Genomic DNA, 23,817 nt, shown 5'->3' with positions numbered 1-23,817 from the left:
GCTTCAGGGCTTTGACATTTTGACTGACAGGTGAAAGACAATTAAATACCTTGACTGAATATATCAGAGCCTGGATTCCAATGCAGGAGAGCCCACAGATGATGCTGCAGATGGCTAGTTTCCTGTGGTGCTTGTCATTGCAGCAGGAGGCAGCTTCCTTTTCAACAACTACTTCACTGCAAGTGTTATTATTTTGGTTGTCAGCTGTCCCTGGCATGGGATTCAGCAGGACAACTTCAGCCTCCTTGTCATGCATCTGAGGTGAATAAGACATTTCTGTAAAACATAAGAACATGTTTAAGAAAAGATTACATGAGTAATGTCATAATTACTAATGCAAAAGCATGCTGAAAACTAAAGAACAATTTTATGACCTGTCTGAGTGGCTGCTTTATGTTTTTAAGTTTGTTCCTGCTTAATAGAATTGTTTGTTTTTCAAGATAAAGGGACTTACGAGGGACTGGTTTCACCCTTTGTTTAAGGGCAAACCCTGCTTATGTAAATGTTTAGTTAATTAGAATGTGTATACTTGAATGCCCCAAACTTAAGAGGAACACTTGTGTATGGTCTTTTCTGAATATTGTTCAGGCACAATGGGACAGATGGCCTCAGGGTTATTTTATTCTCACTGACTACACGGATTGTATTTGACCTTTTCTAATTATGCTCCTGCTTACGTTCTGAAAATCCCAAATGAAAAGACGTCATTTACTCCCTTTTTAAAGCTGAAATCTTCACTTCAGCTGCCAAGCTAAAAGCGTTAGCATGCAGGAGCTCGACTGCGTATTGAGGGTGTAAATAACGTCGTTTCAAATCAATCTGGGGTCTAGGGGCTTCAGGAGATTATGCCGAATGACCATTTTAAAAACAAGCACCCATCTTTTTCAGTTGTTTAGACAATGCTAAGATGTATTGCTGTTTGCTCCAGAAATGTTTCGTGGACAGTTTCCTTTAATACTTGTGTAACCCTGCATGCATTCAGCCAAACACTGCTGAAAGCATTATTTTTTAAAGACTGTATATAAAGTAACAAACTCCCACCGAGAGTTGTACGTATTTAAAACATCTATGAGTAAAACAACATAAATTTGACCCCTCTTCAACCTGGCCACATATCTCATTATGACAATCAGTGCAAGTTCAATTTGGTTGTCAACATGGCCCAAAGGGAATACCAGGGGTGTTCAACAGTTTGAAATTGATATCCAATCCAGTGTAGAAAACACTGTTACTTCCTTTAACTGACTGCCCAGGTGGTGAATGCTGCTGTTCTGAGTTATGCTTGGATAGATTACATGTGTTCCCAAGTTGCCTTTTGTGACCTGTGTTAACCTTCTATGAATATTTCACAAGGGTTGACGACTTTACCGAGAGCAGTTTTAGCTGCTGAGTTGTTTCCTTTACAGCACTGAGCAGGTTTCAAGAATTAAAAACAAATGTCCCCAGCAAGTCTAAACGTGTTTCTCAAAATATTCAGACAGTACGTGATCATGGGGATGTCACTGGAATGGGTATTTCCAACATAGAACAGAAAGAGCCCTACGACACAGCGCAACATGGGACACAGCGTCATGTGTTCCCTGGTAACTATGCAAAAGCTTGAAAAACTCGTACGATCAGACTTTAATGTAAAATCTTCCTGCTTGGTTGGCAGGTTGTCTTGGCGAAATGAAAAGGTTAACTGCAACTTGGGCCAGTCTAATCTCTGATTTGATCAAAGAGTGGCACAACAGCATACTTCACGTGTTGTCACTTGAGAAAATGTATCACCAGAGAGTTGCTTAATAATAGTTTGCTCATGTCATTGCACAGGCCTGTGAATCATTGTAGTGAGAATCTTAATGATTCAGGTCTGTGAGTCTGGATCACTGGACGTGAGTTAGAATGATAAAGAGAGTTTCTGTTCTCCAAATGTTCACAACTGAAAACATAATCTTAAAGCTGGTTCTTCACGATAAGAGTATATAAAACTTGAGTACAGAGAAGGAATATCAAATTGTTCTAGTTCAAAGACTATGAAGCCTAATTTAAGGTTTACTTTAATGTACAAACCTGATCAAATTTAAAAGGCTTTGAATCCACTTCTCGGTCTGAACACTCCTTCAGTGATGTTTTGGTTTGTCCAATGTCTTGGCAGGTGTCTTCTTCTCTCCTAGAAAAGTATTCCTGTTTAGGTGACTGCTTCTTCCTTTAGATATGAAAGTTTTTAGTGAAGATTCCCACACGTGGTGATCAAAACACTGCCACTGTCATCGTCATAGAGTCCAAAAGAGCTGCGAGGCCAAGCTTTCCCTGTGAGAGCCCGGTGCCATATAAGTTGTTGAATGACAGGAGGGAGAGCCCGGAGTGAAACTCAGTGTGATACCTCCACGCCCATTTACCCTGCAGACTCCTTGCTTCTCCCCTCCCACACAAAAACTTGTGGAACCCTTGCCTCACTTGGTTACAGTAGTTCTCATATTCTGTTCCCTCGTATCCGCAGCTATGGCTTCCTCTCTCGTTGTTAGTCACAGTTTCACTTGCAGTGTTTGAACTGTTCCCTTTCTTCTTTCCCATACAGCATTCCAGAGGACACAGGAAAGGTGTGTCAGCACTTGTCTCGCCTTGGGGTGAAACAGCCATGGATTCCAGTCTGTCTCAATGTTTTTCTAAATTCATGCTGGATGAGTAAACAGTTCTTGTGTTTTCACATTCGCACATACTCCCTTTTCTCTGGGTGTAGATGTTCAAACAGGCCTCTTATTGCCATTCATATTTTTGTTCTAGTCTCCTGCCATCCATCTGCTCTATGACCCCAGAGATAAGAAATATTTACCTGTTGGCTCAGAGATTGATGGCTACCTGACTGCATTTTTTCAGAGCTGACGCCATGCACTCTACCAGCCTCTAAGACAGCCGTGTAAAAGAACATGGGAGGGATCTGCTGTGTCTTTTCATCCAACTGTGAGACAGTTGTGTCTGCATCATACTAAATATTATGATCCAGTCAGACGAGGTAGATCAGAGGCTTCCTGCTTTTGTTATGATCCATTTTCTCTAAATATAGTAACAACAAACTGGCTTTGTCTTGCATCAGCAAATTGTTGGCACTGCTTCAAAGTTATAATAAAGTTTGGTCGTTCTCAGGGTAATGACGGTTACAAGGACTGGCGAAAGCAAAACTGGAGAGATTTTAGACCTAAATGCGTTGGCTTAAACAAATAACAGGAAGCTCCCGGAGGCTCACAAACACCATCAAGGCAGGTCCTTGACTCATGCCAGCAGTCATCTCTCTGCTCTTCCAGCAGGAGATCCAGAAACATCCCTACACGCACATCCACATCCACATTCAGGATCAGCATCTTCCTTATGGACCAGTGTTGTAACTCTCCATTCCTTTCCTGTCAGATCCCACTGTCCTGGACTACTCTGTTCAATCAATACAGTTGAATTCATGTGCAATATCAAAACAGTCTAATATGCACAGAGATCGAGCGCAATAATCATAATATGCAGTAAATCATTATTGTGTACGCTTGCTGGTGAAGCCTGAAAGCTAGAGTATATATATTGTTTCTTCATTTTGATTTCTTTGAATTTTATTTTTACTTGCTCTGTTTTACTCAATATTACTTGCTCTTTATTCGTATTATCTATATAGTCTATTTGACACTTTAATGCTGTTGTTCTATCTCTGTTTGACGTGCCATATATATACCACAATATTGTTTCAAGAAATATTTGCAGGTGGGTAGCTGTAGCCATAAAAGATCATAGTTTCTTGTATAATAAACTTTATTGTGGCAGTATTATTAGAGTGCTCCTCCTGTCTCTCTGTTTATTGGTCGTTTGTTGCCATGTTAATCAAAGCCCCGCCTTAAATTCCCAACCGACCAATCAGAAATCGACAAACTTTGAGGGCGGAAAAAAAAAACACGGAAGTGCTGAAAAGAAAAACACGGCAGGACGGAAACGACACGTCGGCTGTGTCCAGTTTTATGGTATACTGTGCCAAAAATTAACTTTAATTAAAAATATTACAGTGGTCTTGGGACTTTATTATTGTTCAGTTTGTTAGTTTAATCTGCACCTCTGTGTTTTCGCTCCTTTCAGCCTAAATGGAGGAAGATAGAGGTGCGGCTCTGGCCACAGAGAGATATGGCAGTGCAGAGTCCTGGAAGTATTTTGGAAAGCATGGACTGATGGACAGGAGAAGAGATGGGGGCGAAAGTGAATCAAGAGGAAAATCTATTGTTGGAGTATTTAAAGTAAGGTTTTAAAACGATTCCATGTAGCTGCATTGACTGTTCAAACACATACACTCCCCTCCAGACTCACATTTTAACATTGTATTTCAGAGTGTCTTTCTGCCTCAAGGATATCCAGAGAGTGTCAGCAATGATTACCTGCAGTACCAGTTTTGGGATACTATGCAGGTACAGTAAACTACGCGCCAAACAATTATTAGCATCACTATCAGATTGAGACTCTTCATCCACACACTCTTCTCTCTCTCAGGCTTTCTCCAGCTCTCTGTCAGGGACTTTAGCCACTCAGGCCTCTCTCAAAGGTGTCGGTGTTGGAAACCAAGAGGCAACGGTAGCTGCAGCCACAATCACCTGGTTACTAAGAGGTGATGCCTTAAAAAGTACCATACATTTACATGACTCTTGCATGGTGAGTACAACTTGCAAACTCGTGTTTTTCCCTTTAGATGGAACTGGCATGTTGGGAAGAATCCTCTTCGCTTGGCGGAAAGGGTAGGCTCCTGTTTTCTTTCTTTTTTCAGTCCAATAACAGTTTTATGTTATACACTCAATGTTTCCATTTATTTGTGCTCCTCCTTCTTCATGATCGGTTGTTTTTGTGTTCTCCTTCTAGGAGTAAACTGGACTCTGAGGCCAAAAAATGGAGGTATACATGGTGTACAAGCAGTACATTTAAAAAGTGATGAACCAATTTTATGTATTTAAGTCCATACTTTCAATTTATTCCCAGACTTTTTGCTGATGTTCTCAACGACTTTGCCATGTTCATGGAAATATTGGCTCCTTACTTCCCTGCTTGCTTCACCCTGATTGTTTGTACTGCAGGAATATTCAAGGTAAACAAAAACATGATAAACAAGTTACGTCGAAATGTGACAAAAATCTAAAACTTAAATAAGTAATTAACTAAGTAACTGAGCCTTGAATTTACGATTTTTGACACGGTATGCTACATGTGTTCCAAGAGTCAAGAATGAAGAACAACAAAGGTCAAGTTTATTTTTTTATCATTGATCTAATTATCAACAAATCTGTTGTCAGTCGCCAGTTTCAACAAGCCCAGCGGCCTAAATTAGAGGCTATAAATAGTGATTCCTAACCTCAGGGTCAGGACTTTTATTTTACAGGTTGAGAGTAAACAGTGTTGGAGCAGAAAAATACATTTCTGCTTCACGGAACTGTGTTTATGCATCCATGCTTCTGCTCACAAAATATTCTGTAATTTCTAAAAATATTCTTTAAAAAAATGGCCTGAGAAAGTAAAATCACTCTTTGGTTGGAGAGGCGACCAGCCATTGACATTTGCAACCTATGATGAGGGTCTACAAGTAGAGAGCGCCTCATTCTAATGGGTCACAAGCCAGAATGGTCAGGAACCACTGGGCTAAACCTCTCTGCCTCATAATCAGACTGCATGGCTATTTTTAGGGGTGCTAGGTGTTTATTGATAAATACAGGCTATTTAGTACTATTTTGTGTGTTTGTCTTCTTCAGTCCATTGTTGGAGTGGCCGGCGGTGCGACCAGAGCTGCTCTGACTGTTCATCAGGCTCGCAGGGACAACATGGCTGACATCTCGGCCAAAGATGGCAGTCAGGTACTTTTGCATGACCTATGACTTGTATTTTGCACTTCAGGTTTTCTGAGTTTAAATTGCGAATAATTCTTAATAGATATCTGCAATATGTGCTGTAAAGAGGGACTTTTAATCTAGTCTCACCTGCATGTCTTTTATTTACCACAGGAGACTTTAGTGAATCTAGCTGGACTGCTGGTCAGTTTCTTGCTCATTCCCCTCGTCACTGATAATCCAATGTAAGTATTGTTATATAAAAGGTATTCAAATTACAATAACAATCTTACGCAGGGACTTTGAAGAGTCTGTCGTGTCTGTTACATCACCTACCTCCCTTCCCCTGCCTCTGTCTGCCCCTCAGACTGACTCTCAGCCTCTTCTTCCTCTTCACCATACTTCACCTCTTTGCCAACTACAAGGCTGTGCGTTCAGTTGTCATGGAAACCTTCAATGAGGCACGACTTTCGATCGTACTGCAGCAGTACCTGACAGACAGACGGATCCTAAGCCCACTAGAGGCCAATCATAGGGAACCAGTTTTCTTTGGTAAGACTTGTGGATTTGTTAACCGTTTCTTGTATTTGATAGTAGCAGCGTTTAAGTCACAGTTGTAATATGTTTATTTTGTGCATTCAAAATTATGGATTTGGCTCATTTTCTCCAGAGTTTAGGAAACAAGTGCCAATCAAACTTGGAGTGAGGCTGCAGGAGGTTGTACAAAGGTAATTTAATTCACCATTTTGCTTATATGATAAAGAATAACACACAATAAAAGTTAAACATAGTTGATAATATAATTTCTTTATTTTGTAGCCCAGACGAACTCAGTTTGGCTCTGAAGAACAACAACAGGCCTTTCCTATTAGGAATACGAAATGGTATGTCATCTCTCGTGTGTTTACGAACTATATAACATACTTGAATGTTTTTCATTAACTCAGCTGTCTTCCTCTCAGGATGCGTATGTGTTTGTTTGGGACCAGAAGCATCAGTTCATGATGAAATCAGAGCGTTTTGCCAAGCTGTGTGGCTCAGCAGCATGTTAAGAGAACAGCAAAGTAAACCTTTACCTCCCTTTATTACATTACTTAATGTTAATACAGGTGCTTTCTCTCTTTTACACAATGCACACTTTTATTTTATTTCAAAGGTCACTGGGAAGTGGTGCATGAGAGTCACAAGTTGATGGATGAAATTTTCAATCCATTCCTCAAAGGTGAGCGCACACAAAAACTGTTTAAAACAAGAAATCATCAACTTTATCTTGTGTATTTTTACCAATAGAAACATGATTTTATAATTTCCAGGTGTGGAAGCTGCAGGATGGGACCTGAAACGAACTCTACTGGACTGGGATGAGTGGAGGGTCGAGTGGAAAACAAAAAGCAACTGAGCTGTTAGACACATGCAGCCATTTCACACTGTTTATATCAAATTTTCAAATGTTAATTAAACATTGATATTTTTAAGTGCCCTTTGATTACTTTTGTGTTCAATTCTCAATGGGTTTGATACAAGTCGAGAAAAAATGAAAATCTATATTTGTACGGCCATATTTCTCATCGACCAAATTTTGTTAATTGCAGTTTTACTTATTATGTTTTCTCTTTTCTGTAAAAGACATTGCAATCAAATGTATAAAACTACTACTACAACAAAAAGACTGACTGCGCTTCTATGTTTTATCCGTAGGGGGGCGCTACGGGGCATCCATATGCAATTAAAACACCACGAAGAAGAAAAAAAACAACATCCGTTGCTGAAAAGTTGAGTCAAGTTAGCAAGATTTTGTAGGATAATGGCGGAAACATTTACGAACCATTAAATACAATAAACAAATGCTGTTGGATATTTACTTTTACGAAGTTTTATTGAAAACATATATACATATTTCTGTACGCTGCCGAATTGTGTATAGATGCTGTAAACTTTCTTCAAGCTTTCGACGTGTCGTGAGGCTATTATTTTGAAAATTGTGACCGGATGTTGAAGTTGTATCACTGCTAGCTAAACGGTCGCTCAAACTACTCGAGCTATATAATCACTTTGTTTGGTAGCGAGTTGAATGAAATTGTGTGCTAAATGGGGAGATATAAATGTGCCTACAACTGCGACAACTCCAGCGACTCAGATGGGAAGTTTTTTAAGTGAGTATTGGCACTTTTCACTCGAAAACAGGCTTATAAATCAGCTTGTATATTTGTGAATAGTCAAGCTAACATTAGCTAACATAAACATCAACATGAAGCCACTTCTCTGTTTTTTTGTGCCTAATATTGAGTTTTTCCAGGTCGTCTCAACGTTTTAAATAAGTCCGATTTTTAAGAAAGGATATAGGATGAGCCTGTTTAATTCAGCTGAGTCAAAACAGTGATTCAATCTACGGCTAAGTTAACGTTACTTTCAAACCCGATTAATCCTTCTAAGTACATTTTCAATGAAAAATACCAAATATTGTTTTAGATTCTCAATTTGCTGCTTTTTTCTGTTTTGTACAGGAGACTATCGATCATTTAGTTGTGAAAATAATCCTCAGGTTAGTAATAATGAAAATATATGTTGATTGCAGTACTTTTATTTACTCTCTTTAGGATTAAGAGATGATACTGGAGACAAACAGAGCAAATATTAAATAATGAGAATGCACACATTCCTTGTGCATGCAATATTAACCAAATATAAGAGCATTTTATAGAAAATGTAAAAGTACATTGTGAGAACTAAAAGTTACTGACTTTTAAATGGAGTTCAGTGTTCCTTCACACAGGAAATAGTGACACTCAACAATGTTTGGACTGTTCTCATGATGTGTGTGCTACAATAGGTTTCCGCTGTATAATCCTCGAAGACTCAAGAAATGGCTTGCCAACATGAAATGGAAGGACTGGACACCAACTCGCTTCTCTGTGCTGTGCAGCAGTCATTTTGAGGAACAGTGCATTGACAGAACAGGCAAATGTGTGAAACTTCGAGACGATGCAGTTCCCACCATATTTTCAACCTCAGCCGACACACAGAAGAGGAAGGTTTGTATGTGGTTAGTCAGCATAAAACATCATCCGCCTCATATAGTGGAAAAAATAGTTTCAGAACAAGACAGTAAAAGCTTTGATAGCGTTTGACTTCATCAAAAAAATTAAAACTTCTGATAATTCTCTAAAATAAAGATCTCATATGCAATTACTGTCGTTGTCCCCCTGATGTAGGTTTCAGTCAACCCCAGAAGTAAGAGGAACAAGGTGAGAGTACTATATTGTCATTTATCTGTTAAAATTCTGTCATTCATTTGTGGTCATTCTAGCAAACGTGATGGTCAATTTTCTTGAACTTTGTTTGCTAAAATGGGTCTTCCTTGGATTGGGGTTAAAAATCAAGGACATTAACATAAATTATGTCTTTATTCAAGCTCTTCTTCATTCAAGTAATACCATTTGCTTACAACCATCAATCAGTGCAAACTTCTGAACACAGTATGTGTCGTTTCCCTGTATTGTTAACCCAGCCACCTGGTGCTAAAGCCTCACAGAAGAGTCCAGCACCGTCCCCAACGACCACTCCTGCAACATCGAAGCAAAGCGTCCAGAACAAAGAGCCCAGCCAGACAGAAGAGCCTGTTGGGTACGTTACTATAGACAGAAATGTGTTGGTGCTGTCTTCACCTACCTCTGTTTTTATGTGATACTCGCTGTACCACCTTTACGTCATGTGGGATTAAAAACAAGCCACGGTGAAACAAAATCAATAGTAAGAATATGTCATTACATATAATACAAAAATGTCACAAAAAAAAAAAGATTTACAGCTTTTATTTAGTGCGCTGTGTACAATAAAATTAGATGGCTGCACAGTATTCAAAGAACTGAGGCTGTGTTAACATCTGGATACCGTAATAGACTTGTTATAGACTTCAAATGATAAAAGATGAATATTGTAGCCCACAAACAAACAAAAGTCATTCAGCTATTCCAAGAATGCGTTGGGGTAAATGCAGTAAAAAAGGCAAGTGACCAGTTTATTCCGTCATGATCATATCAGTGGGAACCTCAACATTTACTGGACTCAAGATCATATTGGATGCTGAGATAAGTGAGCCCCTGATGTTTGTCCTGTATGATTATAAGAAGTAATAATTAGGTATCTGTAGAGACAAGTGTCCACCTCATGCTGGAAATGTGGGAGTATGTGTGGTGGCAATTTCCGCATCTTGCGTTCTAGATTTTTGCAGTACGCTGAGATGTCATCATTGTTGTCATCCTTAGATGCCAAAGTCTCCAGAGTTTTACTGATGACGCGTAATAAGTTCTTTGACTCCTCACTAGAGGACTCCTCCGGCTGTTTCTTGCTGCGCTTAGCTGGAGGCCTGGACTCTCTGGAGGTGCTAGGCCATGGCTCCTCCCTGATAGGTGTGGGTGTGTACTCTGGTTCAGAGATGCTCGACTCCTCAACGGGAGCACATGGCTTCATATCTGTTTCAGATGTGCAGTCGTCGTATGTGGGGCTGCTGCACTGGGTCTCACTGCCAGGGCTGGAAGGCACCTCAGTTTTGATGTAGCTGATGCCATCTGAGGTTGAATCATAAAGAATAGTTGAAGTTTCCTGTAAAAGGAAAAAAATGAGGGATACAATGAGTTTTCTTTCAGCGTCCAGCAAGGCCTGCATGGTGTTGACAAGTTATGATCACAAGACAATATGTGTTTTGTTTTAAGTTGAAGAGTGGTGTGGTTGTATACACCAAGTTTAAACCGTGCTTTATACTGTTATTACAGTGCAGTAATACAGTTTAGGAGCACTGGTTGGTTTCTTCATGAAGCTGGCATGTGTGCACTGTACTTGATGGAAACTTGGAGGCAACAAGAGCCCCAGAGCATTTTCTTTTTTTATCCAGTCATACTTAAATGGACTTCAAACATATACATAGGAAAATCAGGAGTAAAATGTAGTGTTTTACTGCTCACTCTACTCACACTGACAGTAAGGTTGGAGGTGGCCTCCTTTATTTTTCTGTGGGGCTCTAAGAAGTGCAGGCGGCTCAGGATCCACTGCTGCCTCCCGGTCGTGATCGCTCCACGGCTCCCTGGATCTGCAAACTTCTTGTAGCGGGTGTACTGAGTCCGCAGAGAGTCCCACCTCTTCTTCAGCTCTTTCTCTGGAGGTCATAATAACCACACGTAAACCATGCAGCATGTCCAAATCATTGTCACAGCCACAGTGTTTACTGGCGAGTTATAATACGGTTTGTGAAAGAAGTGTCAGGGCCCTGTTTGTTTGCCTGTTTACGTTAGCAACAGCTAGCTAGCTAGCTAGCTCTGCTCTGGAAATGGGAGCAACTTTCCTTCACTGGCGATGAAAAGCAGCAAGACAGCCACACAGAGGGTCAGTAGGAAATCTCACCTGGTATCCCGAGTTTATTTTGTATTTCTCCCCACAACTCGGTTTTCTTCGCTCTGTTAGCATAATGTTTCTCTCTGATGTCGTACAGAGCTGGCCTCTCTTGGACCATGCTGACCAGTAGCTCTTCGGCTTCTTCAGTCACGACGGACATTTCTTTCTGAAATGCTGCCCTGACACGGATATCTTTTAAAACGGGGCTTTAAAAGAAAAAAACAAACTGTATGTCCAGACGAGCGTTTTAATAATCGTCCATAACACACCTGAAAACGTATATCACGTGACCGTTCGTGTACACTGCGCATGCGCGTCCCGGTGTAGTGCCGAGAAGAGACTGCCCCCGACGGGAACGCGCATCAGTTCAGAGGAAGTGGGCGCAGGTCTACTGTGGGTCAGCTGGCAGACGCAGCACCGAGAGAAATGTTTTTTTTACTGTGCAGTCCTGTAGCCCAAGTGAAGAGGCTACGGGAAAAGAACGGCGCAGATAAAAAAGTAACCTGATGTTTCCATAATGTAGGCTAGTTGTCAACAATTGATGAGGGTAGATGCTTTGCCACTTGCCACTTTTATTGTTGTTGCAATGTGATTTTACACCGCTTTGATCTATAAATAAAGTCATAATTCAATATCCCTGTTTCAGTGGTTTTATAACGAGGATTAGGAAATCATTGCAGAAAAGAATGCAGGAGTGTTTCCACGTCACATTAGATAGCAATCATATAACACATACTGAGAAATTAGTAAGTGCTATCAGAGGTGGGTAATAACGATTTACATTTACTTCATTGCATTTACTTAAGTAACTTTTTGGATAACTTGTACTTTTAAGAGCATAATTATGAATACAATAATGCAGTATATATAGAACTGCAGGCGAACTGTAACGGATTGCCTTTACATTCTGCATAACATTCTCTGTGTTTGCAGGTGCATGTACAGTGAATTTGGTCAATATCACTCCTTGCAATCCAGAGTTACAGGGTGCAGTCACTTTTCGGCAGGGCCTGCCGAAAAGTGACTGCACCCTATAACTCTGGATTGGGAGGGGTTACATTCTCTGTCTTTTCAGCATTAATAGTAGAGGAAACCAGGTGCATGTACAGTGAATTTGGTCAATATCACTCCTTGCAATAAGGACTTACAGGGTGCAGTCACTTTTCGGCAGGGCCTGCCGAAAAGTGACTGCACCCTGTAACTCTGGATTGGGAGGGGTTACATTCTCTGTCTTTTCAGCATTAATAGTAGAGGAAACCAGGTGCATGTACAGTGAATTTGGTCAATATCACTCCTTGCAATAAGGACTTACAGGGTGCAGTCACTTTTCGGCAGGGCCTGCCGAAAAGTGACTGCACCCTATAACTCTGGATTGGGAGGGGTTACAATCTCTGTCTTTTCAGCATTAATAGTAGAGGAAACCAGGTGCATGTACAGTGAATTTGGTCAATATCACTCCTTGCAATAAGGACTTACAGGGTGCAGTCACTTTTCGGCAGGGCCTGCCGAAAAGTGACTGCACCCTGTAACTCTGGATTGGGAGGGGTTACAATCTCTGTCTTTTCAGCATTAATAGTAGAGGAAACCAGGTGCATGTACAGTGAATTTGGTCAATATCACTCCTTGCAATAAGGACTTACAGGGTGCAGTCACTTTTTGGCAGGGCCTGCCGAAAAGTGACTGCACCCTGTAACTCTGGATTGGGAGGGGTTACATTCTCTGTCTTTTCAGCATTAATAGTAGAGGAAACCAGGTGCATGTACAGTGAATTTGGTCAATATCACTCCTTGCAATAAGGACTTACAGGGTGCAGTCACTTTTCGGCAGGGCCTGCCGAAAAGTGACTGCACCCTGTAACTCTGGATTGGGAGGGGTTACATTCTCTGTCTTTTCAGCATTAATAGTAGGGGAAACCAGGTGCATGTACAGTGAATTTGGTCAATATCACTCCTTGCAATAAGGACTTACAGGGTGCAGTCACTTTTCGGCAGGGCCTGCCGAAAAGTGACTGCACCCTGTAACTCTGGATTGGGAGGGGTTACAATCTCTGTCTTTTCAGCATTAATAGTAGAGGAAACCAGGTGCATGTACAGTGAATTTGGTCAATATCACTCCTTGCAATAAGGACTTACAGGGTGCAGTCACTTTTTGGCAGGGCCTGCCGAAAAGTGACTGCACCCTGTAACTCTGGATTGGGAGGGGTTACATTCTCTGTCTTTTCAGCATTAATAGTAGAGGAAACCAGGTGCATGTACAGTGAATTTGGTCAATATCACTCCTTGCAATAAGGACTTACAGGGTGCAGTCACTTTTCGGCAGGGCCTGCCGAAAAGTGACTGCACCCTGTAACTCTGGATTGGGAGGGGTTACATTCTCTGTCTTTTCAGCATTAATAGTAGAGGAAACCAGGTGCATGTACAGTGAATTTGGTCAATATCACTCCTTGCAATAAGGACTTACAGGGTGCAGTCACTTTTCGGCAGGGCCTGCCGAAAAGTGACTGCACCCTGTAACTCTGGATTGGGAGGGGTTACATTCTCTGTCTTTTCAGCATTAATAGTAGGGGAAACCAGGTGCATGTACAGTGAATTTGGTCAATATCACTCCTTGCAATCCAGAGTTACAGGGTGCAGTCACTTTTCGGCAGGCCCTGCCGAAAAGTGACTGCACAGTGACACAGTGATATTGACCAAATTCACTGTACATGCACCTGCAAACACAGAGAATGTTATGCAGAATGTAAAGGCAATCCGTTACAGTTAGCCTACAGTTCTATATATACTGCATTATTGTATTCATAATTATGCTCTTAAAAGTACAAGTTATCCAAAAAGTTACTTAAGTAAATGTAATGAAGTAAATGTAAATCGTTATTACCCACCTCTGATAGCACTTACTAATTTCTCAGTATGTGTTATATGATTGCTATCTAATGTGACGTGGAAACACTCCTGCATTCTTTTCTGCATTGATTTCCTAATCCTCGTTATAAAATCACTGAAACAGGGATATTGAATTATGACTTTATTTATAGATCAAAGTGGTGTAAAATCACATTGCAACAACGATAACAACAACAACAACAATAAAAGTGGCAAGGTAAAGCATCTACCCTCATCAATTGTTGACAACTAGCCTACATTATGGAAACATCAGGTTACTTTTTTTATCTGCGCCGTTCTTTTTCCGTAGCCTCTTCACTTGGGCTACAGGGCAAAAAACATTTCTCTCGGTGCTGCGTCTGCCAGCTGACCCGTAGTAGACCTACGCCCACTTCCTCTGAACTGATGCGCGTTCCCGTCGGGGGCAGTCGTTTTTCGGCAAGCAGTCTCTTCTCGGCACTACACCGGTTTAAACAGGAAGTAGATTGTTTATTCTTTATTGAACAAGTTTCAAGTGTTAGATTGTCCTGAAATATAAAATTCAAAGAGTCATATTGAAGAAAAAATATTCACAAAACACGAAATAAACATTCAGACATTTCACAGAATAAACAATCAAGTGAAACACTAAAATATCCCAATATTCCTAACTCATTTAAACCAAATTTCCTGTGTTTTGTATTGTCTTCGTACTGATTTGTATTGTTTCCCTTTCTGGTTTTATGTTTAGAGACAAAGACCCAACAAATCCTGACAGATGGAGGATTATAGTAGATGAAGGGTTGATGAAGATTGACTCATTTCCACATTTCTTCCATGGAGATTACTGTGTACCACAGGTAAGTTGTATTATATATATTTTCATAAGTTAGTGATCTCATTATTTTTTTATTTTTAGCATGAATTACGGCAAATCAAAAGCATTTTGTTGTCAGATTTGTACTTTCATTGTAGCAGTTTATTATCAAATATTATTATTTCATGTTTATATCCAATTTGTTCATTGTCTGTGTGTCATTTTTCACATGTACTAACAGGATATTCAGTGGGCTCCAGACGATAATGTCAGTGTAAGTAGTCATCACGATTTTAAATGACAATATTTTGTCTTTTATTGTTTATAAGTATTTTTAATCAAGTGCTCCTCTGTGATTTTCACAGCCAGAAAGTGAAGATCCTGAAAAAGTGATCGAGGTAAGTTACAGCATGATTACCTGAGTGTCTTGCAACCAACTGTTTTGGGATAATTACTGCAATCACATTTTATCTCTGTGGCAGGTGAAAGAGCCGTGGGAGTGGCTTGGTCTGGATATCAGAGGACCGCTGCCCAAAACACTGAATGAACACAAATACATTTTGACTGTGACGGACTACTTCTCCAAGTGGGTGGAAGCTGTGCCCATGCAGTCCTGCCTCCCTTCAGTTGTGGCGAAGCACATTGTGGACATCATCGCCCACTTTGGATACCCCCTCAGGATCCTCTCCAGACTGCCTCATGACATCGTCCAAAAAGTGAGTGTATTGCTGATTAAACTGCTCACATTGTTATAGAGAGCTTAAGATGTTACCTTGATTGCCAGTTTTTGAACTGTAAATAGTTTTCACATCAACATACAAGTCGCAACAATGTTAGAAATAATTGTAATTTCATCTTGGTTAAAATAACCACGTGTTTGATTTTGACTATCCAGTACATTACTAGACAAACATTTTGCTTAGAGCATGAACAGAAAACCCAAGAAACAAGTTTTAGCTTTTTTCCCCCCAAGATGCTGAAGAAAGAAATGTGAGAAATTCCACTAAATTACAGATGCTTTATCTCACTACACAGTGCACATTTTGTTTTATAATAAGGTATTGGTGTCCTAATAAGACAGTGTCTCACATAGATGTAAATGTATCCTCATGGTAGATCAACAAAGAACTGAAAGATCAGCTGAAGGTCACCGTCGCTCTCGTCATCTATCATCAGCAGACGGGCACTGCGGATCTGATCACACAGCGGCTGATTGACAGGTCTGTACTTGTGTTACAGGTCTGGGATTTATTGCTATTTGCAACATTTTGCTTTACGTATTTACACAACTTACTGTCACATTATACTGGAGATGATTATCAATCTTCTTCTTCTTTTTGTCCTGATGATTAATTCTCATGTTACTCTTCTGGTTTTGCATTTAGGGATCTCCCTGATCCAAACTGGTGTCATGTTAACCAGTTAGCCAGAGCCTTTGCACCAAAACTGGTTTAGCTCTTCTCAGCAGAGCACAACTGTATTCTGTGAATGTTTCATTTTGCACTGATATACGCTTTAAGGACCCTCATGTAACTTAATGTGCTCATGTAGCACCCTCATTGCACCTTCATGTTAATGTTTTAACTTGTCTCATATCTGCTGCCCAACAGGATGGTAGGTGATCTCATAGCGGAGCATGCAGCTGACTGGGATGTCTACCTGCCTGCTCAGGTTTTCAGTCTGTGTTTCAAAGAACATTCAAAGACTAAGGAGAGGCCTTTTTCAGTGCTCTGCTGTAAGGGGCTGGAGCCTGTCCAGTCCCCCAGAGGTCTGAATGTAAGTGCAGATTTGGAATATTTGAATTTTGGTATGTCTTTTTTTATATACTGTTAAATGACTCCTGTGTTCTTCCTTCTCTGTTCCACAGTATGACTATTCCCGGATCCGAGAGAGTGCTTTTGTAGTTAGATAGAGGTTTACAGTTTATATGGTGAGTTGAATATATTATAAGATAATACAATACTTTAATATGATATTCTACATGTTTGTGGGGTCATGAAATTTGTGTATTGTCTTGGCATTTTCACAAGGTGTTTTACAGAATTTGTAAACAAACTCAAAGAAGTTTGAGAATATTAGAGATTTTACAAACAGTAATGTTCAACTTGTCTCACTTAGTATTATTATGTTTCAGGTCAGTTCACATGGAGATCAGACTTGACTTGGTTTTATTACCAAACCAGGGAGTACGAGTATATTTCACTCATGGGAGCGCTTTGACTTTATTGAGGATCGTCAAGGAAAAGTGCTGGAGTCCTACTATACTTCACGGCCACAGTGTGAACGGAGTAACCCTGATAGTTTGACTATGATGAGGACTTTGCTGACTCGACGGACATGGCAGATAAAACTATATTTCTACAGCGTCCTTCACTCTTCCATGGACTCAATGTCATCTTAAGTTATTTTCAGTTTTTACTCACTGTCATTGTTTTCCAACAGCTCGGGAGGCCATTTTCAGTTTTGTATCATATTTTGGATGTAATATTTTATTTAGGATGTCAACTTTGTACTACAATGAATTGTCTTAAAAATGTCAAATTGTGCAGTTTGGTACCGGAGGGGAAGTCATGGTCATAAGAAAGTAGTGTTTTTTTGTATTTTGTATTTTTGTAAGTTGTCCAATTGTTTCTAATTCCCCAAAGTGGTATTTCAAGTCTAACTACTAATCAGCTGTAGTCCAAACAGTCCCAAGCATTTGAGTTGACACATTTAAGGCTGCTGTTCCTGATTGTTTGTTGTTATTTTATGTCAATAAAATGTATAAGATGCCAATAAACATACTTTTATGTTACATACAAAAACTGTATGTGTGTTTACACGTCAGTATTTACAAATAAATGGTGAAACAATGCTTTATGTAGTCATCTGCAACATAAAAATCACATCTGTTATGCCTGAGATGCATCTTCACTCAATTTGAACTATGCAAAGACAAGTTGGAGCCTTGTTCACAGATGACATCGTTATAGTTAAAAAAAACTAATTTGAAATCATTCATACATAAAAGGTTTTAAAAACAGTAACGTGTGTCAAGTCTTTTATCTCTGTCGTTCATGCTCAAATTTGTAGCAACCACTGTCCAGCCAACCAAGTCACAATGTCATAAACATCACAAAAACAACAAAACCCTGATCTTTACAGTCTGTGAATGATTGCATGTTTCAGCTGCTGTCAATTCAGCTGTCCCACTTAATGCAGTGACAGCTGGAGGAAACAAGTCCTCCCACAGAGAAGAAACAGCCAGTGAAAAGAAACACCTGTTTGTCTCACTGGGCCGGGAGACCAGATGAAGCTCTTCAGTGTGATTAAAAGGGGTTTGATCCTAAAGAACTGTACTCCTGCTAGGCCCAAAAAGAGGACTGAAGCTGTATGAGGAACCAAAATACATTATTTGTCGATTAGTGCTGGCACATGCTGCAACCTACAATTGTGAGATTTTGCAACCCAATTAAGAAGGAGAGAGGAGATTAGTTGGGATTAAACTGGGACATACTGAAGTAAATGCAGCTCTACAACTCTAAGGAGAGCACACAAGCAGAAACTGTGATGGGACTTTGTTTGTCCTAAATATGCAAATGAAAGAAAGTTATTAAGGATGGAGCTGATTATTGATCCTGATTATTATTATTATTATTATTATTATTATTATTATTATTATTGCCATTTTTTTCTGTGCCCTCCCTTATAATGTAAAGTATCCTTGGGTCTCGTGAAAGGCGCTATATAAAACCAAAATATTATTTTTATTGTTTACATGGCACTGATATCAGTAATGTCAGCATCCTGCCAGTGGGTGGCGACAGTGTTGCATCCGGTTGCAGCTCGCTCAGTAGGAGAAGAAGAAAGTTGGGGTGGCGCCATCTGCCGGTTGACGTCGGAGCTGCAGGTGTGGCCGTCTGATGCTGCTGTGATCTCACAGTTGTCGCTGTGCGGTGGAGGCGTTTTTTCCCTGTGTGCAACCAACCGCAAGAAATGGTGAGTGAGGAAAATAGATACAGCTCAAAATGTTACGCTCTTGACTGCCCAAACCTTACTTTAGGCAGTCAAATGCTCCTTCCCTAAGCGTTAAAATGTACGCTGTCAGTCGGCGAACCAAGCTTGTCACGAAAAGCGATCATACAAAAGCTCATGTCTTTGTTTAGCTAACCCTAGCTATCAAAGGTTAGCTTCCCGACGCTGGTTAACGTCAACACACTAGCTCATGCTAGTTGTTGGACATTTGATTGTAATGATCAAGTCCATGGCAAGGTTGGCGGAGAATGATCCGGACTACAACACAGGGATTAACATTGTTTAGGATAAGTGACAAGCCCAACCAACAAACTTTGCTTTTGATCAAATGGCTACCTAGCCTTGAAGCAGCTAACTAGCTAGCTGAAGTTGTCAGTAGCTGCTGTAGCTGCGCTAACGTTATAAATCCATCAGACAACTTAGATTAAAGACGTAGATGGTGTAAACAGTGAATGTAGCTATTTTAACATGAATCAGTGTCCAACTCAAAGTGTGTTTAGGAGCTTCGGGGCCCACAGTTTCCACATCCAGTCTTTTTAGGGAAGCTACTCCAGCTAACACTTGGTTGAGCAATTACTCCACAGCTAGGCTAGCTCGTCATGACGCTAGCTGGCAGCTGCCGCACCGTGTGTCTTTTAAAGCACCTAGGTGTACAGATTGGTGTGACGTTATGGAGCAGAGCTGGGATCTTTCTTTACAGACATACCCAGACTAACCAACATCCTAACTCACTGTCAGCTTCACCACCACAGCTGCAGCCACACAACTTTACTCTGTAGAGTCATAACCTGATCAAGTGCAGGTAGTGATACCTAAACAAGAAGCAGCCTACTAATTAAATAGCTTTTGCCAGCAGTGATTGTCGCTGTAAGTTTAATGTATAACTTTATCTAACACCTGTAAAAGATCCTTGTACAATGGGACTTATTGTCTCAGAGGTTGAGGTGACTGTACATAGTGTTTGTCTGCGTTATCATGAGACATTCAGACTGCATTAAACACTTTATCAAGAACTGTGTGTCAGGGGATTGGCTCAATGGTAAGTCTACTGAAGGTGTTTTGACTAGATTCTGAATTATCTTCACACTGACAAGAGCTTTATTCCTGAGTGCTGAACATGGCTGTGTAAATAGATAACATGATGTTATTATAGGTGCAGCATATCTTCCTCAAGTCTAGTTGTTTTTCTAACTTTGGAGCAATCTAATTAAAACTCCACCTCGTTAAAAAGTTGTTTCAGGGGGAAATATGCCTGCAGATGGTGTTACAGCGTCGTGTCTGAGAGAGCAGAGTTAACTCGGTTAAGGATGAAGTTTTTCCTGTGTGAATGTTTTGTGAGAGTCATCCTCGTCTCGTTTCTACTCTTTCCTCTGTCACTTGATCTCACTACAGGATGTGTTTCTAATGATTCGACGTCACAAGACGACCATCTTCACAGATGCCAAAGAGTCGACCACAGTCTATGAACTGAAGCGCATCGTGGAAGGCATTTTAAAGAGGCCACCTGAAGACCAGAGGCTTTATAAGGTAGATTAAAGAAAGGATTTTTTTAGACGTGTGTAGTTAATTAATAAATACAATTTTGACAGATACATTTGGATCAGTTAGTAATAAAATTTTCAGTCTTGGCCATCTGAGTAGTGTAATGACCAGTTAGTGGTCCATGTCGATAAAGCTAACAGGTTCTTGGTTTGTTATTGTTGCTCATAGCAACTAGAGTAATCTTAGAAGTCCTTACATTTTCATTTCATTTATTTATGTGGCTCGCGACAATATGATTACATGTAATGGAGCACACGTAGAACATACAACAATTACAAAATGTGGCCAAAATACAAAAAAACTACTACTTAAACAATGTAAGGACATTTTTCATGAAGGCACCTATTTTTACAAGTAACTTTTGGCTGCTCTTATCGTAATAACAAAATTAACTTAAACATAAATGTGTGATTTACAGAGTACCTTGGCTGACACCTTTCTACAAGTCATTATACTTACATTCTTACATTTTCAGTATGTGAGTTTGTTTGGTTCAGTAGTTTTATCAGAAACGGACATACCAGTTTCATTAGCTTATCAAATAACACACTTCTCGATGTTTCAGAAACACCCATCCCTGTCAGCGTGTTAAAAAGCCAAAGTGCATCATTTATTTAACCCAACAGTTACAGGATTTTTTAACCTTACACTTCACAACAGAGAGCATTTTGTGAAATTGATGGATTTTGCCCCCATTGGTGCTTTGTGTAAAAAATAAAACTCTAGTGAATAAACAGCAGGCTCTAAACTACTATTATTTATTTATTTATTTGTTTAATTTCATTCACCAGGACGATGTGATGCTTAACGACAGTCAAACTCTTGGAAATTGTGGCTTCACAAATCAAACAGCCCGACCTCAGGCCCCTGCCACAGTGGGATTAGCTTTCCGTCTGGGTGGTGAGTAATTTCCCCTTTTATTCAACCTCGTCACAGACTATTTTCATTTCGCCTTGTAGTCGTGGCACCATTCACTCTAACTCAGTATAAACTGAACTTTAGTGCTCTGACCTGATTTACTTTATAGTATGTATCTTCTTGCTCTCCCGTCTCACTTTTGTCACTTTCTCTCTCTGTCGTTCTCCCAGATGATTCATTTGAGCAGCTGAGGGTCGAGTCTTTCTCCACTCCCCCAGAGCTCCCTGACGTCATGAAGCCCCAGGATTCGGGCAGCACAGCCAACGAGCAGGCTGTACAGTGAGGGAGGGGGCAGGGATATGAGAGGGACGCGGAGGGGGGCCGGAGGGAGGATGCACGGGGGGAGGGAGGGGTTGAATTTTGGGAAGCAATGCCTTAGCGGGCAAGTTTTATCTTGCCGACGACAGATCTTCAGCTGGGCACAAAGAATTACACACACGGATTCTCCTTGTTGTAAATTTGAGGGCGGGTGCTTCAAAGTGGTTCATTTGTCCTGAAATCGGTGAACGCATGCTAGATAAATTGATAATTTCACACAAGACCCTTCAGAGATACCTGACGGACTTGTCACGACACTGTCAGTCATCCATGGGATTGGTAAAGGCTGAACATAAAGAATTGTACCTCGTATTTAATTAATTCTAGTCTTTATTTGGGGTAAGGTTATTGCTGCCTTCCTTGTGTTTTTTATTTTGCTGGCTTAAACGTGGGAGTTGATACGGTGTGACATTTTTAGGCTTTTATGTTTGTGTGTTTTCTTTATTAAACTATTATTAAACTATATAGGATTTAACATGTTTTTGGTCTTTGGCCTGGATATGTGTTGCGACAATAGCTAGGAGTTTGTGCATTTCTAAGTTACTATCTGTATTTCAAAAACATTTGAACAATATGAATCTGAAATAAAAATAGATTCACTTGTTGGCAGAAGATCTGACATTTCTTGGTACTTTACTTATCAGTAGTTGTAGTTTTCATACTGTAGCTGCTCAAGTTACTGAGACTGAATGAATGCACTCAGTCTACAACACATGTAACGCTGGCGTGGACCCGATGTTGAAAATCAAACAAGCGACAGGCATAGCAGCAATCAAAAATGAATTGATAATGATATTGATTTCTTTTGTTTTGTTTTTGTTTTTGTTTTGGTTCAACGTTACTAACAAAGGTGGGGACTAATCAACTTCCCTCTCCAATATTTGATCGCAGCGCAGGAAGTCTTGGAGATGAGTAGTACACCGAACCCATTTTGACATGTGATGAATTATGAACTGTGCCTGTGAGTAGTGACCTGCACATTTGACCCTTCATCATCCCAGAATCACTGCCCATTTAAGTTCATGCTGCAGTTTGTGTTGTATTACTATACACCATTTATGCCCTTTTCCTAAAATTAAAGGTGAATGAGCAATGACCTCCTCTCTACATCATAACATCACTTTAAAGTTCAACAGTGGGTCTCATGATCTATAAAACTACAATTTAAAAATAAAAATCCTCCTTTAGATACAACAAGAAAGTATATTCCGACCTGGGGGTGTTGAATGAAATTGTTGACATTACCGCATTTGCAATTTGAGGCTGTTAAACAGTGGGACATGATCAAAGTTGCACTTGTAACTGATTTAACATTAAAACAACTGTTTTTCAACCCTGTGCCCTGTGTGTGTTTTTGTATGCTTTTGTAGTGGATGGTATAAACATTAGCACAATAATGCAGTATTTTGTGTTGAAGGAAAACAATCGATTTTTGATTTTTGGTCCCACTTTTAAATGGCAACTGATATCTCGAAGTGTTTTCTGCTCATTTAAGAGTCGCCTCCATATACAATAACACGCTAATACAAAGGTTAGTGGCAGGCTGATGAGGGGAGATGCAGCGGCAAAGATATTTAAACATTTATACCAACCTGTAACCAAAAAAATGGGACGGTTTGTTATGTCACTGGGGCATGGACAACAATTTGTGTTGATCTGCAAGTGTGTTCCGCTTATATCAGGGTAACTAGTAAAAATATGTGCAAAGATGTATGAAAAGTAACTCAAGTAGGATTGTAACTAAAGTTATTAAAGATTAAATTGTTAAAATAAAAGATTAACAATTGATTTTCTCAATCAGTGTATCCTGAAGTTGAACTAAATCATGTCTATTAGGAAATCTCAGAAATTAACAGAAAAAAAACATTGATATTGAATTAATCCAAGAAGGATTATTAAAGCTCTTATTTTGGCAGTAAACTGTCCCAAAATTCAATGTTATCCTTTTGAAATTGCTTGTTTTGTCCAGCCAACCAGTCCAAAACAAAAATATATTAATCATTTTCTGGTGTTTGATTAATGATTGATTTTCATGACATTTAATTTATTAAATACAAGGCCTCTGTGTTAGCCAGGTAGCTGATTTTCAAATGCAGCCATTTGGCAACATGTTTTGAAACAAATCAGCTGATGACAACATTAA

The 23,817-nt window shown here is 39.9% G+C and overlaps 4 protein-coding genes across 4 annotated transcripts; 3 read left to right on the top strand and 1 right to left on the bottom strand.

The window, feature by feature from the left end:
• Positions 1 to 3,913: 3,913 nt before the first annotated feature.
• Positions 3,914 to 7,291, top strand: rusf1 (RUS family member 1). Its single transcript, XM_073494356.1, has 15 exons — positions 3,914 to 3,980; positions 4,093 to 4,247; positions 4,338 to 4,415; positions 4,498 to 4,612; positions 4,694 to 4,739; positions 4,861 to 4,893; positions 4,978 to 5,083; positions 5,742 to 5,843; positions 5,991 to 6,061; positions 6,184 to 6,368; positions 6,487 to 6,544; positions 6,636 to 6,700; positions 6,779 to 6,880; positions 6,973 to 7,038; positions 7,130 to 7,291. The coding sequence occupies exons 2-15, from the start codon at positions 4,098 to 4,100 to the stop codon at positions 7,213 to 7,215; spliced, it is 1,263 nt and encodes a 420-aa protein (XP_073350457.1). The 5' UTR covers positions 3,914 to 3,980; positions 4,093 to 4,097; the 3' UTR covers positions 7,216 to 7,291.
• Positions 7,292 to 7,849: 558 nt separating this feature from the next.
• LOC141020154 (uncharacterized) lies at positions 7,850 to 17,676 on the top strand. The gene is made up of 12 exons (XM_073495219.1): positions 7,850 to 7,969; positions 8,647 to 8,848; positions 9,029 to 9,061; positions 9,325 to 9,440; positions 14,817 to 14,925; positions 15,124 to 15,156; positions 15,248 to 15,280; positions 15,365 to 15,598; positions 15,999 to 16,102; positions 16,493 to 16,658; positions 16,750 to 16,812; positions 17,017 to 17,676. The coding sequence occupies exons 1-11, from the start codon at positions 7,905 to 7,907 to the stop codon at positions 16,792 to 16,794; spliced, it is 1,140 nt and encodes a 379-aa protein (XP_073351320.1). The 5' UTR covers positions 7,850 to 7,904; the 3' UTR covers positions 16,795 to 16,812; positions 17,017 to 17,676.
• On the bottom strand, positions 9,613 to 11,529 carry LOC141020155 (uncharacterized). The gene is made up of 3 exons (XM_073495220.1): positions 11,214 to 11,529; positions 10,787 to 10,968; positions 9,613 to 10,418 (listed from the first exon to the last, which is right to left on the bottom strand). Exons 1-3 carry the CDS (start codon positions 11,362 to 11,364, stop codon positions 9,888 to 9,890), a joined length of 864 nt encoding a protein of 287 aa, XP_073351321.1. The 5' UTR covers positions 11,365 to 11,529; the 3' UTR covers positions 9,613 to 9,887.
• A 1,077-nt stretch (positions 17,677 to 18,753) lies between the features above and the next one.
• On the top strand, positions 18,754 to 23,007 carry elob (elongin B). The gene is made up of 4 exons (XM_073494324.1): positions 18,754 to 18,860; positions 20,289 to 20,423; positions 21,230 to 21,338; positions 21,527 to 23,007. Exons 1-4 carry the CDS (start codon positions 18,858 to 18,860, stop codon positions 21,637 to 21,639), a joined length of 360 nt encoding a protein of 119 aa, XP_073350425.1. The 5' UTR covers positions 18,754 to 18,857; the 3' UTR covers positions 21,640 to 23,007.
• Positions 23,008 to 23,817: the final 810 nt, after the last annotated feature.

The sequence above is a fragment of the Pagrus major genome, chromosome 23, assembly GCF_040436345.1.
Source record: "Pagrus major chromosome 23, Pma_NU_1.0".
NCBI classification, from domain to species: domain Eukaryota; kingdom Metazoa; phylum Chordata; class Actinopteri; order Spariformes; family Sparidae; genus Pagrus; species Pagrus major.
Note: the sequence above shows the minus strand (reverse complement) of the source record. Positions and strands in the feature narration are given on the sequence as shown.

Coding starts and splice junctions, on each gene's coding strand:
- LOC141020154 (XM_073495219.1), top strand. CDS start 7,905: ATGGGGAGATATAAATGTGCCTACAACTGCGACAACTCCAGCGACTCA. Junction 15,281..15,364: donor ATCCTGAAAAAGTGATCGAG/GTAAGTTACAGC, acceptor TCTCTGTGGCAG/GTGAAAGAGCCGTGGGAGTG. Junction 16,659..16,749: donor AGTCCCCCAGAGGTCTGAAT/GTAAGTGCAGAT, acceptor TCTGTTCCACAG/TATGACTATTCCCGGATCCG.
- LOC141020155 (XM_073495220.1), bottom strand. CDS start 11,364: ATGTCCGTCGTGACTGAAGAAGCCGAAGAGCTACTGGTCAGCATGGTC. Junction 10,969..11,213: donor AAATAAACTCGGGATACCAG/GTGAGATTTCCT, acceptor TATGACCTCCAG/AGAAAGAGCTGAAGAAGAGG. Junction 10,419..10,786: donor CCTCCAACCTTACTGTCAGT/GTGAGTAGAGTG, acceptor TTCCTTTTACAG/GAAACTTCAACTATTCTTTA.
- rusf1 (XM_073494356.1), top strand. CDS start 4,098: ATGGAGGAAGATAGAGGTGCGGCTCTGGCCACAGAGAGATATGGCAGT. Junction 5,084..5,741: donor GTACTGCAGGAATATTCAAG/GTAAACAAAAAC, acceptor TGTCTTCTTCAG/TCCATTGTTGGAGTGGCCGG. Junction 6,881..6,972: donor CATGTTAAGAGAACAGCAAA/GTAAACCTTTAC, acceptor TTTATTTCAAAG/GTCACTGGGAAGTGGTGCAT.
- elob (XM_073494324.1), top strand. Junction 20,424..21,229: donor AAGACCAGAGGCTTTATAAG/GTAGATTAAAGA, acceptor TTCATTCACCAG/GACGATGTGATGCTTAACGA. Junction 21,339..21,526: donor ATTAGCTTTCCGTCTGGGTG/GTGAGTAATTTC, acceptor TCGTTCTCCCAG/ATGATTCATTTGAGCAGCTG.